Raw genomic sequence first — 13,069 nt, 5'->3', positions numbered from 1 at the left:
ACCGGTAAGTAAAATCTTATTTTCTCTAACGTCCTAGTGGATGCTGGGGACTCCGTAAGGACCATGGGGATTATACCAAAGCTCCCAAACGGGCGGGAGAGTGCGGATGACTCTGCAGCACCGAATGAGCAAACACAAGGTCCTCCTCAGCCAGGGTATCAAACTTGTAAAACTTTGCAAAAGTGTTCGAACCTGACCAAGTAGCTGCTCTGCAAAGCTGTAATGCCGAGACCCCTCGGGCAGCCGCCCAAGAAGAGCCCACCTTCCTTGTGGAGTGGGCTTTTACTGATTTTGGAAGCGGCAATCCAGCCGCAGAATGAGCCTGCTGAATCGTGTTACAGATCCAGCGAGCAATAGTTTGCTTTGAAGCAGGAGCACCCAGCTTGTTGGATGCATACAGGATAAACAGCGACTCAGTTTTCCTGACCCTAGCCGTTCTGGCTACATAAACCTTCAAAGCCCTGACCACATCTAGTAACTCGGAATCCTCCAAGTCACGAGTAGCCACAGGCACCACAATAGGTTGGTTCATATGAAAAGATGACACCACTTTTGGCAGAAATTGTGGACGGGTTCGCAATTCTGCCCTGTCCATATGGAAAACCAGATAGGGGCTTTTATGTGACAAAGCCGCTAATTCTGACACACGCCTAGCTGAAGCCAAGGCTAATAGCATGACCACCTTCCACGTGAGAAATTTTAACTCCACCGTTTTGAGTGGCTCAAACCAGTGAGACTTCAGGAAACTCAACACCACGTTAAGATCCCAAGGCGCCACTGGAGGCACAAAAGGGGGCTGAATATGCAGCACTCCCTTTACAAACGTCTGAACTTCAGGTAGAGAAGCCAGTTCTTTTTGAAAGAAAATGGATAGGGCCGAAATCTGGACCTTAATGGAACCCAATTTCAGGCCCAAAGTCACTCCCGACTGTAGGAAGTGAAGGAAACGGCCCAGCTGGAATTCCTCCGTAGGGGCATTCCTGGCCTCACACCAAGCAACATATTTTCGCCATATACGGTGATAATGTTTAGCCGTCATGTCCTTCCTAGCCTTTATCAGCGTAGGAATAACCTCAACCGGAATGCCTTTTTCTGCTAGGATCCGGCGTTCAACCGCCATGCCGTCAAACGCAGCCGCGGTAAGTCTTGGAACAGACAGGGCCCCTGTTGCAACAAGTCCTGTCTTAGAGGCAGAGGCCATGGGTCCTCTGTGAGCATTTCTTGCAGATCTGGATACCAAGTCCTTCTTGGCCAATCCGGAACAATGAGTATTGTTCTCACTCCTCTTTTTCTTATGATTCTCAGCACCTTGGGTATGAGAGGAAGAGGAGGAAATACATAAACCGACTGGAACACCCACGGTGTCACTAGTGCGTCTACAGCTATTGCCTGAGGGTCTCTTGACCTGGCGCAATACCTCTGTGGCAGTTCCCACCGACTTGCAATCTGCGTGAAGACTTCTTGATGAAGTCCCCACTCTCCCGGGTGGAGGTCGTGCCTGCTGAGGAAGTCTGCTTCCCAGTTGTCCACTCCCGGAATGAACACTGCTGACAGTGCTCTTACGTGATTCTCTGCCCAGCGAAGAATTCTGGTGGCTTCCGCCATCGCCACCCTGCTCCTTGTGCCGCCTTGGCGGTTTACATGAGCCACTGCGGTGATGTTGTCTGACTGAATCAGCACCAATTGGTCGTGAAGCAGGGTCTCCGCTTGACTTAGGGCGTTGTATATGGCCCTTAGTTCCAGGATATTGATGTGAAGGCAAGTCTCCTGACTTGACCACAGCCCTTGGAAATTTCTTCCCTGTGTGACTGCCCCCCACCCTCGGAGGCTTGCATCCGTGGTCACCAGGACCCAGTCCTGAATGCCGAATCTGCGGCCCTCGAGAAGGTGAGCACTCTGCAGCCACCACAGGAGAGACACCCTGGCCCTGGGGGATAGGGTGATCAGCCGATGCATCTGTAGATGTGATCCGGACCACTTGTCCAACAGATCCCATTGAAAGGTCCTCGCATGGAACCTGCCGAAGGGAATGGCCTCGTATGATGCCACCATCTTTCCCAGGACTCGCGTGCAGTGATGCACCGACACCAGTTTTGGTTTTAATAGGTCTCTGACCAGTGTCATAAGCTCCTGAGCTTTCTCCATCGGGAGATAAACCCTCTTCTGGTCTGTGTCCAGAATCATGCCCAGGAAGGGCAGACGAGTCGTAGGAATCAACTGCGACTTTGGAATATTTAGAATCCAGTCGTGCTGTTGTAACACTTCCCGAGAGCGTGCTACGCTGATCAGCAACTGCTCTCTGGACCTCGCCTTTATGAGGAGATCGTCCAAGTATGGGTTAATTGTGACCCCTTGCTTTCGCAGGAGCACCATCATTTCCGCCATTACCTTGGTAAATATTCTCGATGCCGTGGAGAGACCAAACGGCAACGTCTGGAATTGGTAATGACAATCCTGTACCACAAATCTGAGGTACGCCTGATGAGGTGGATAAATGGGGATATGAAGGTATGCATCCTTTATGTTCAGAGACACCATAAAATCCCCCCCTTCCAGGCTTGCGATGACCGCTCTGAGCGATTCCATCTTGAACTTGAACCTTTTCAGGTATATGTTCAGGGATTTTAAATTCAATATGGGTCTGACCGAACCGTCTGGTTTCGGTACCACAAACATGGTCGAATAATAACCCTTTCCTCGTTGAAGGAGGGGAACTTTGACCACCACCTGTTGAAGATACAATTTGTGAATTGCAGCTAACACTATTTCCCTCTCTAAGGGGGAAGCTGGCAGGGCCGATTTGAGGTATCGGTGAGGGGGCATCTCTTCGAATTCCAGCTTGTATCCCTGAGACACAATCTCTAGTGCCCAGGGATCCACCTGGGAGTGAACCCACTTGTGGCTGAAATTTCGGAGACGCGCCCCCACCGGGTCAAGCTCCGCCTGTGGAGCCCCAGCATCATGCGGTGGATTTAGTGGAAGCCGGGGAGGACTTCTGTTCCTGGGAACTAGCTGTGTTGTGCAGCTTCTTTCCTCTGCCCCTGCCTCTGGCAAGAAAGGACGCACCTCGGACTTTCTTGCCTTTTTGTGATCGAAAGGACTGCATTTGGTAATACGGTGCTCTCAAATGGCAAAAAATTTGACTTTCCAGCAGTAGCTGTGGAGACCAGGTCCGAGAGACCCTCCCCAAACAACTCCTCACCCTTGTAAGGTAAAACCTCCATGTGCCTTTTTGAGTCGGCATCGCCTGTCCATTGCAGAGTCCACAGGACCCTTCTGGCAGAAATCGACATTGCATTTATTCTAGAGCCCAGAAGGCTAATGTCTCTTTGAGCATCTCTCATATATAGGACAGCGTCTTTTATATGCCCCAGGGTCATTAATATAGTATCCTTGTCCAAGGTATCAAGTTCCTCAGATTAGGTATCCGTCCATGCTGCTACAGCACTACACACCCAGGCCGATGCAATTGCCGGCCTTAGTAAGGTACCTGAATGTATATAAATGGACTTCAGGGTACCCTCTTGCTTTCTATCCGCAGCATCTTTTAGGGTGGCCGTATCCTGTGACGGCAGGGCTACCCTCTTGGATAAGCGTGTGAGAGCTTTGTCCACCCTAGGGGAAGATTCCCAGCGTAACCTGTCCGTTGGCGGGAAGGGATACGCCATAAGCATCCGTTTGGAAATCTGCAGTTTTTTATCTGGAGATTCCCAAGCCTTTTCACATAACTCATTTAGCTCATGTGAAGGGGGAAAGGTCACCACCTGCCTTTTTTCCCCATACATATGAACCCTCTTGTCAGGGACTGGGGTTTCCTCTGTGATGTGCAACACATCCTTTATTGCTATAATCATATAACGGATGGCTTTAGCCAATTTAGGCGGTAACTTTGCATCATCGCCATCGACACTGGAGTCAGAATCCGTGTCGATATCTGTGTCAACAATTTTGGGATAGTGGGCGCTTCTGAGACCCTGACGGCCTCAGCGACATAGGATCAGGCATGGGCTGAGACCCCGACTGTCCTAAGGTTACAGCTTTATCCAACCTTTTATGCAAGGAATTAACATTATCATTTAAAACCTTCCACATATCCATCCAATCAGGTGTTGGCGCCGTCGGCGGCGACCCCACATTCATTTGCTCCCGCTCTGCTACCACATAGCCTTCCTCGTCAAACATGTCGACACAAGCGTACCGACACACCACACACACACAGGGGATGCTCTTTTCGAAGACAGTTCCCCCACAAGGCCTTTTGGAGAGACAGAGAGAGAGTATGCCAGCACACACCCCAGCGCTATATGTCCCAGGAATCACACAGTAACTTAGTGTTAACCCAGTAGCTGCTGTATATAATGTTTTTGCGCCTAATTTATGTGCCCCCCCCCTCTCTTTTTACCCTCTTCTACCGTGAATCTGCAGGGGAGAGCCTGGGGAGCTTCCTCTCAGCGGAGCTGTGGAGAGAAAATGGCGATGGTGAGTGCTGAGGAAGAAGCCCCGCCCCCTCAGCGGCGGGCTTCTGTCCCGCGTTTCTGTGTAATATTATGGCGGAGGCTCATGCATATATACATTGCCCAACTGTATATATGCCCAACATTTTGCCAAGAGGTCCTAATTGCTGCCCAGGGCGCCCCCCCCCCCCCCCGCGCCTTGCACCCTACAGTGACCGGAGTATGTGGGTTTAATGCGGGAGCAATGGCGCACAGCTGCAGTGCTGTGCGCTACCTCAGTTTGAAGACTGGAGTCTTCTGCCGCCGATTTTGAAGTCTTCTTGCTTCTTTCACCCGGCTTCTGTCTTCCGGCTCTGCGAGGGGGACGGCGGCGCGGCTTCGGGATCGGACGACAAAGGGTGCGATCCTGTGTACGATCCCTCTGGAGCTAATGGTGTCCAGTAGCCTAAGAAGCAGGACCTATCTTCAGTGAGTAGGGCTGCTTCTCTCCCCTCAGTCCCACGATGCAGAGAGTCTGTTGCCAGCAGATCTCTCTGAAAATAAAAAAACCTAACAAAATACTTTCTTATAGCAAGCTCAGGAGAGCTCACTAAGTAGCACCCAGCTCGTCCGGGCACAGATTCAAACTGAGGTCTGGAGGAGGGACATAGAGGGAGGAGCCAGAGCACACCAGTATCCAAATTCTTTCTTAAAGTGCCCTGTCTCCTGCGGAGCCCGTCTATTCTCCATGGTCCTTACGGAGTCCCCAGCATCCACTAAGACGTTAGAGAAATGTAGACACAACATTTAAAACAAAAAAAGTTGGTGTCGTTTTTGATGTGAAAACACGTGGAACTCTAGTTAGTGTACCACATCCGCTCGCTTTGCTCGCCATTCTTCGGGCAATGTTACTATTCCTAATCATAGCCCACGTCGATGGTATGAAAAATTTAAAAAAAGTAAAAAACAAAACTCATGTCGACCATATGTGTGTTGACCATGTGAACCTGTCGATCTTTTGTACCTGTCGACCATAAGCACTGTCAACCTAATGCCCATGTTGACCTTTTGACCACCATGTCAACCTAATGCATAGCGACCATTTGATATCAACCTTTTGACTGTCTACCTAGACACTGTAGATCTATAGACCGCATACCGATTATATCAATCTATGCTGTGCAGAGCGTCTATACATTCTTACTACTTATTCATGCTCAAGCAAAACTCACTATATTACATGACCTCTCCACAAACCCACTATATTACATGGCCTCTCCACAAACCCACTATATTACATGACCTCTCCACAAACCCACTATATTACATGACCTCTCCACAAACCCACTGTATTATATGGCCTCTCCACAAACCCACTATATTACATGGCCTCTCCACAAACCCACTATATTACATGGCCTCTCCACAAACCCACTATATTACATGGCCTCTCCACAAACCCACTATATTACATGACCTCTCCACAAACCCACTATATTACATGGCCTCTCCACAAACCCACTATATTACATGACCTCTCCACAAACCCACTATATTACATGGCCTCTCCACAAACCCACTATATTACATGGCCTCTCCACAAACCCACTATATTACATGGCCTCTCCACAAACCCACTATATTACATGGCCTCTCCACAAACCCACTATATTGCAGCATAGCCTCTCCACAAACCCACTATATTGCAGCATAGCCTCTCCACAAACCCACTATATTACATGGCCTCTCCACAAACCCACTATATTACATGGCCTCTCCATAAACCCACTATATTACATGGCCTCTCCTCAAACCCACTATATTACATGGCCTCTCCTCAAACCCACTATATTACATGGCCTCTCCACAAACCCACTATATTACATGGCCTCTCCACAAACAGTGTGTGTTGGGTATACTGAGCCCCATTTAGTTATCCTCTTTTACCTTCACAGTTCCCAAATGTTGACACTCATGCAGAAACTTCCTGATTAGGTCATCTCTCCAGGTTTAATGAGACGTATACAGTTTAATAATCTACATCAGTTTATGGTGGCAAAGGGAAGTAAACAACAGAACCGATATAAAACAGAATGTGGGAAGCATGATATATTCAGTCATCAGTAATGTGATTTTTTTTTTATGTGGGGGTGGGATCTGGCTATCGCCCTTACCTTCATATTTTGCAGGTTGTGATCTCTTTGCCTCTCCATTCTCCAAGCCTCTGACATGCACTTATCAAGGGTGGCCGCTTTCTGGTGATACTCCTTCTCATATCGGTTTTGGCTTTCCTATTGTGAAGTAATGGAGGTTAATATAAGATTGAGTAGGCTCAGGTTCAGTTAGAGAAAACAGTAGGAATATACAGGGCCGGCTCTACCATTAGGCAGCTTTAGGCGGCTGCCTAGGGGCGCCAGCTCCTAGAGGGCACCGCTAAATTCATCTAGCAAAAAACTGAAGGATGACTCTGTGTGCGGCCTCCTCCTTACACTGTGCTGGCTGCTACTTCGGGTATAATCAGGTGCTGCCGTCGCTATCAAGCTGTACCACAGAGTGCCTCAGCGCTTCCTACGTGCTAACAAGTGTAACATCATGACATATGAAGGCACATAGGAGGCGGATGTAACTATAGCTCCCCAAGGGGCGCCCCCACGGCCGCTCCTCATATTCCTGATCCCGACTCTCTAGCAGCAAGCAGCACCTGACTACATGTCTGCACCTGCATGCAGCGTCGCTGTAATGCTGCTGCTGCCTGTAAGAGGAGCCATACCAATTATGAGGGAAAACAAGGAAACAACTGTTAGATAAGTAACCCATGGGGATTTCTACAGGACCACAGACAGTACATATCTTACAGCCTGGTGGGTGGTTTGCACTTGTAAACAGCATAATAGGGAAACAAGCACAGGCAGCGGGGTACAATACAGTACATATGGAGGAGGGGGGGGGGGGTCAGTAATTAACTTACAGATGGGGGGATGGAACACAATAAGCATACCTCCCAACTTTTTCCTTTTGTAAAGAGGGACACATGCGCGGTGAAGCCACGCGCGCTCCCGAAAAAAGGGCGTGGCCTACAAAAAGGGGGCGTGGCTGTTTTCATCACTGAAGGGGCATGCCCAGCGCTCTGTGAGCTGCTGGCATTCCCCCTCTCCCTCTGTCTCCAATGAATAGACGCTGTGCGCATGCACACCGCGTCTATTCACCGCTGCTCTGCTAAGCAGGGCAGCGAGAGACAGATCCTCCCAACTGCCCCCCCTCCCCACACCGCGGGACACTGCGGCCCGCGGGTGGGACAGGGGACAGTCCCCAAAAAACGGGACTGTCCCGCGAAAATCGGGACAGTTGGGAGGTATGCTATAAGGACCATACAAATATATGTATATGATACTGTATGTATGTATACACATACAATTAAATATCCCACCAGACCCCATATACAGATGCAGTGTATACAGGATAGATAGATAGATAGATAGATAGATAGATAGATAGATAGATAGATAGATAGATAGATAGATAGAAGATAGATAGATAGATAGATAGATAGATAGATAGATAGATAGATAGATAAATTGGCCTCAGAGTCCAATACAATTGCCAACCTGCCAGCTAGCATGTATACATAGGCAAAAAGTACGGTCATCACGCAAGGATTTGAAGGTAAAAGTACTGTATATTGTGAACAAAGTCCCGAAAATATACTTTTTCACTTTAAAAGTCCATGAGTGTTGTTTCTTCTTTCTGTATATGTATAATAATGCAATATACTCTAGTCCACCTAGTGGCCACCTGCATCTCCCCGCCGAAAGGTGGGGGGGTTTGCAGGTTAGGGGGTGCTAGGCTGGAGATTTGCCTAGGGTGCATAGAGACCTTGCACCGGCCCTGGGAATATATTAGAATACAGGCAGTGGCGGAACTAGCGAGCGGTGGGCCCAGGTGCTGCAAAATGCTTTGCCCCCCTTCCCCCCCATCTAAGTCCACCCCCTCCCCCTGGAGAGGATCTGGTGAGGGGGACCTGCTCAGGGCCAGAGAAATGGATACCTAGCAACAATGCCGTAACTAGACATTTTAGCACTGTGTGCAAGAAACGGCATCGGAGCCCCACCCCTGCATGCAAAACAGGGGCAGTGCGCGCCTTAGGCGCGCGCAAAAATACATAGTGGCGTGGCTTCGTGGGAAAGGGGTGTGGCCACAAAATAATACCAATTCATAAAACGGTGCACAGTAGTCTCCATTATTCAAATTACGCCGCACAGTAGCACCACTACAACAGGTAGAGACCATTTTACACCTTACGGCGGACAGATTCCTCTTTTTACACATTACGGCAGACAGCGTCCCCTTTTTACACATTACGGCAGACAGCGTCCCCCTTTTTACACATTACGGCAGACAGCGTGCACTTTATACACATAATGGCAGACAGCGTCCCCTTTTTACACATAACGGCAGACAGCGTGCCCTTGTTACACATAGCGGCAGACAGCGTACACTTTTTACACATAACGGCAGACAGCGTGCCCTTGTTAAACATAGCGGCAGACAGCGTACACTTTTTACACATAACGGCAGACAGCGTCCCCCTTTTTACACATTACGGCAGACAGCGTCCCCTTTTTACACATTACGGCAGACAGCGTACACTTTTTACAAATAACGGTAGACAGCGTCCCCTTTTTACACATTACGGCAGACAGCGTGCCCTTGTTACACATTACGGCAGACAGCGTCCCCCTTTTTACACATTACGGCAGACAGATTCACCCTTTTTACACATTGCGGCAGGCAGATTCCCCCTTTTTACACATTGCGGCAGGCAGATTCCCCATTTTTACACACAGCGGCAGGCAGATTCCCCATTTTTACATTGCGGCAGGCAGATTCCCCCTTTTTACTAGTGATGTGCACGGGACATTTTTCGGGTTTTGTGTTTTGGTTTTGGATTCGGTTCCGCGGCCGTGTTTTGGATTCGGACGCGTTTTGTCAAAACCTCCCTGAAAATTTTTTGTCGGATTCGGGTGTGTTTTGGATTCGGGTGTTTTTTTACAAAAACCCCTCAAATACAGCTTAAATCATAGAATTTGGGGGTCATTTTGATCCCATAGTATAATTAACCTCAATAACCATAATTTCCACTCATTTTCAGTCTATTCTGAACACCTCACACCTCACAATATTATTTTTAGTCCTAAAATTTGCACCGAGGTCGCTGGATGACTAAGCTAAGCGACCCAAGTGGCCGACACAAACACCTGGCCCATCTAGGAGTGGCACTGCAGTGTCATACAGGATGGCACTTCAAAAAAATAGTCCCCAAACAGCACATGATGCAAAGAAAAAAAGAGGTGCACCAAGGTCGCTGGATGGCTAAGCTAAGCGACACAAGTGGCCGACACAAACACCTGGCCCATCTAGGAGTGGCACTGCAGTGTCAGGCAGGATGGCAGTTCAAAAAATAGTCCCCAAACAGCACATGATGCAAAGAAAAATGAAAGAAAAAAAGAGGTGCAAGATGGAATTGTCCTTGGGCCCTCCCACCAACCCTTATGTTGTATAAACAGGACATGCACACTTTAACAAACCCATCATTTCAGCGACAGGGTCTGCCACACAACTGTGACTGAAATGACTGGTTGGTTTGGGCCCCCATAAAAAAAAAGAAGCAATCAATCTCTCCTTGCACAAACTGGCTCTACAGAGGCAAGATGTCCACCTCCTCCTCATCGTCAGATTCCTCACCACTTTCACTGTGTACATCCCACTCCTCACAGATTATTAATTCGTCCCCACTGGAATCCACCATCTCAGGTCCCTGTGTACTTTTTGGAGGCAATTGCTGGTGAATGTCTCCACGGAGGAATTGATTATAATTCATTTTGATGAACATCATCTTCTCCACATTTTCTGGAAGTAACCTCGTACGCCGATTGCTGACAAGGTGAGCGGCTGCACTAAACACTCTTTCGGAGTACACACTGGAGGGTGGGCAACTTAGGTAAAATAAAGCCAGTTTCTGCAAGGGCCTCCAAATTGCCTCTTTTTCCAGCCAGTATACGTACGGACTGTCTGACGTGCCTACTTGGATGCGGTCACTCATATAATCCTCCACCATTCTTTCAATGGTGAGAGAATCATATGCAGTGACAGTTGACGACATGTCAGTAATCGTTGGCAGGTCCTTCAGTCCGGACCAGATGTCAGCACTCGCTCCAGACTGCCCTGCATCACCGCCAGCGGGTGGGCTCGGAATTCTTAGCCTTTTCCTCGCTCCCCCAGTTGCGGGAGAATGTGAAGGAGGAGCTGTTGACGGGTCACGTTCCGCTTGACTTGACAATTTTCTCACCAGCAGGTCTTTGAACCTCTGCAGACTTGTGTCTGCCGGAAAGAGAGATCCAACGTAGGTTTTAAATCTAGGATCGAGCACGGTGGCCAAAATGTAGTGCTCTGATTTCAACAGATTGACCACCTGTGAATCCTGGTTAAGCGAATTAAGGGCTCCATCCACAAGTCCCACATTCCTAACGGAATCGCTCTGTTTTAGCTCCTCCTTCAATGTCTCCAGCTTCTTCTGCAAAAGCCTGATGAGGGGAATGACCTGACTCAGGCTGGCAGTGTCTGAACTGACTTCACGTGTGGCAAGTTCAAAGGGTTGCAGAACCTTGCACAACGTTGAAATCATTCTCCACTGCGCTTGAGTCAGGTGCATTCCCCCTCCTTTGTCTATATCGTAGGCAGATGTATAGGCTTGAATGGCCTTTTGCTGCTCCTCCATCCTCTGAAGCATATAGAGGGTTGAATTCCACCTCGTTATCACCATTTGCTTCAGATGATGGCAGGGCAGGTTCAGGACTGTTTACTGATGCTCCAGTCTTCGGCACGCGGTGGCTGAATGCCGAAAGTGGCCCGCAATTCTTAGGGCCACCTACAGCATCTCTTGCATGCCCCTGTCGTTTTTTAAATAATTCTGCACCACCAAATTCAATGTATGTGCAAAATATGGGACGTGCTGGTATTTGCCCAGATGTAATGCACGCACAATATTGCTGGCGTTGTCCGATGTCACAAATCCCCAGGAGAGTCCATTTGGGGTAAGCCTTTCTGCGATGATGTTCCTCAGTTTCTGTAAGAGGTTGTCAGCTGTGTGCCTCTTATGGAAAGCGGTGATACAAAGCATAGCCTGCCTAGGAACGAGTTGGTGTTTGCGAGATGCTGCTACTGGTGCCGCCACTGCTGTTCTTGCTGCGGGAGGCAATACATCTACCCAGTGGGCTGTCACAGTCATATAGTCCTGAGTCTGCCCTGCTCCACTCGTCCACATGTCCGTGGTTAAGTGGACATTGGGTACAACTGCATTTTTTAGGACACTGGTGACTCTTTTTCTGAGGTCTGTGTACATTTTCGGTATCGCCTGCCTAGAGAAATGGAACCTAGATGGTATTTGGTACCAGGGACACAGTACCTCAATCAAGTCTGTAGTTGCCTGTGAATTAACGGTGGATAACGGAAACACGTTTCTCACCGCCCAGGCTGCCAAGGCCTGAGTTATCTGCTTTGCAGCAGGATGACTGCTGTGATATTTCATCTTCCTCGCAAAGGACTGTTGGACAGTCAATTGCTTACTGGAAGTAGTACAAGTGGTCTTCCGACTTCCCCTCTGGGATGACGATCGACTCCCAGCAACAACAACAGCAGCGCCAGCAGCAGGAGGCGTTACACTCAAGGATGCATCGGAGGAATCCCAGGCAGGAGAGGACTCGTCAGACTTGACAGTGACATGGCCTGCAGGACTATTGGCTTTCCTGTGTAAGGAGGAAATTGACACTGAGGGAGTTGGTGGTGTGGTTTGCAGGAGCTTGGTTACAAGAGGAAGGGATTTAGTGGTCAGTGGACTGCTTCCGCTGTCATCCAAAGTTTTTGAACTTGTCAATGACTTATGATGAATGCGCTGCAGGTGACGTATAAGGGAGGATGTTCCGAGGTGGTTAACGTCCTTACCCCTACTTATTACAGCTTGACAAAGGCAACACACGGCTTGACACCTGTTGTCCGCATAAAATAATTCCACACCGAAGAGGTAATTTTTTTTGTAATTTGACCAGGCATGTCAATGGCCATATTCGTCCCACAGACAACAGGTGTCTCCCCGGGTGCCTGACTTAAACAAACCACCTCACCATCAGAATCCTCCTTGTCAATTTCCTCCTCAGCGCCAGCAACACCCATATCCTCATCCTGGTGTACTTCAACAGTGACATCTTCAATTTGACTATCAGGAACTGGACTGCGGGTGCTCCTTCCAGCACTTGCAGGGGGCGTGCAAATGGTGGAAGGTGCCACCTCTTCCCGTCCAGTGTTGGGAAGGTCAGGCATCGCACCCGACACAATTGGACTCTCCTTGGGGATTTGTGATTTAGAAGAACGCACAGTTCTTTGCTGTGCTTTTGCCAGCTTAAGTCTTTTCATTTTTCTAGCGAGAGGATGAGTGCTTCCATCCTCATGTGAAGCTGAACCACTAGCCATGAACATAGGCCAGGGCCTCAGCCGTTCCTTGCCACTCCGTGTCGTAAATGGCATATTGGCAAGTTTACGCTTCTCCTCAGACGCTTTTAATTTTGATTTTTAGGTAATTTTAC

The 13,069-nt window shown here is 48.8% G+C and overlaps 1 protein-coding gene across 1 annotated transcript in view; it reads right to left on the bottom strand.

Annotated features, from left to right (window-relative positions):
• Positions 1-13,069, bottom strand: part of BAIAP2L2 (BAR/IMD domain containing adaptor protein 2 like 2) — a 216,787-nt gene that overhangs the window by 47,588 nt on the left and 156,130 nt on the right. Inside the window, exon 6 of the mRNA XM_063941534.1 lies at positions 6,608-6,724. Coding sequence (XP_063797604.1) covers positions 6,608-6,724 — 117 coding nt within the window. The remainder of the gene's footprint in view (positions 1-6,607; positions 6,725-13,069) is intronic.

Source organism: Pseudophryne corroboree, chromosome 9, assembly GCF_028390025.1.
Source record: "Pseudophryne corroboree isolate aPseCor3 chromosome 9, aPseCor3.hap2, whole genome shotgun sequence".
NCBI lineage: Eukaryota > Metazoa > Chordata > Amphibia > Anura > Myobatrachidae > Pseudophryne > Pseudophryne corroboree.
This window is presented reverse-complemented; position numbering and strand designations above follow the sequence as displayed.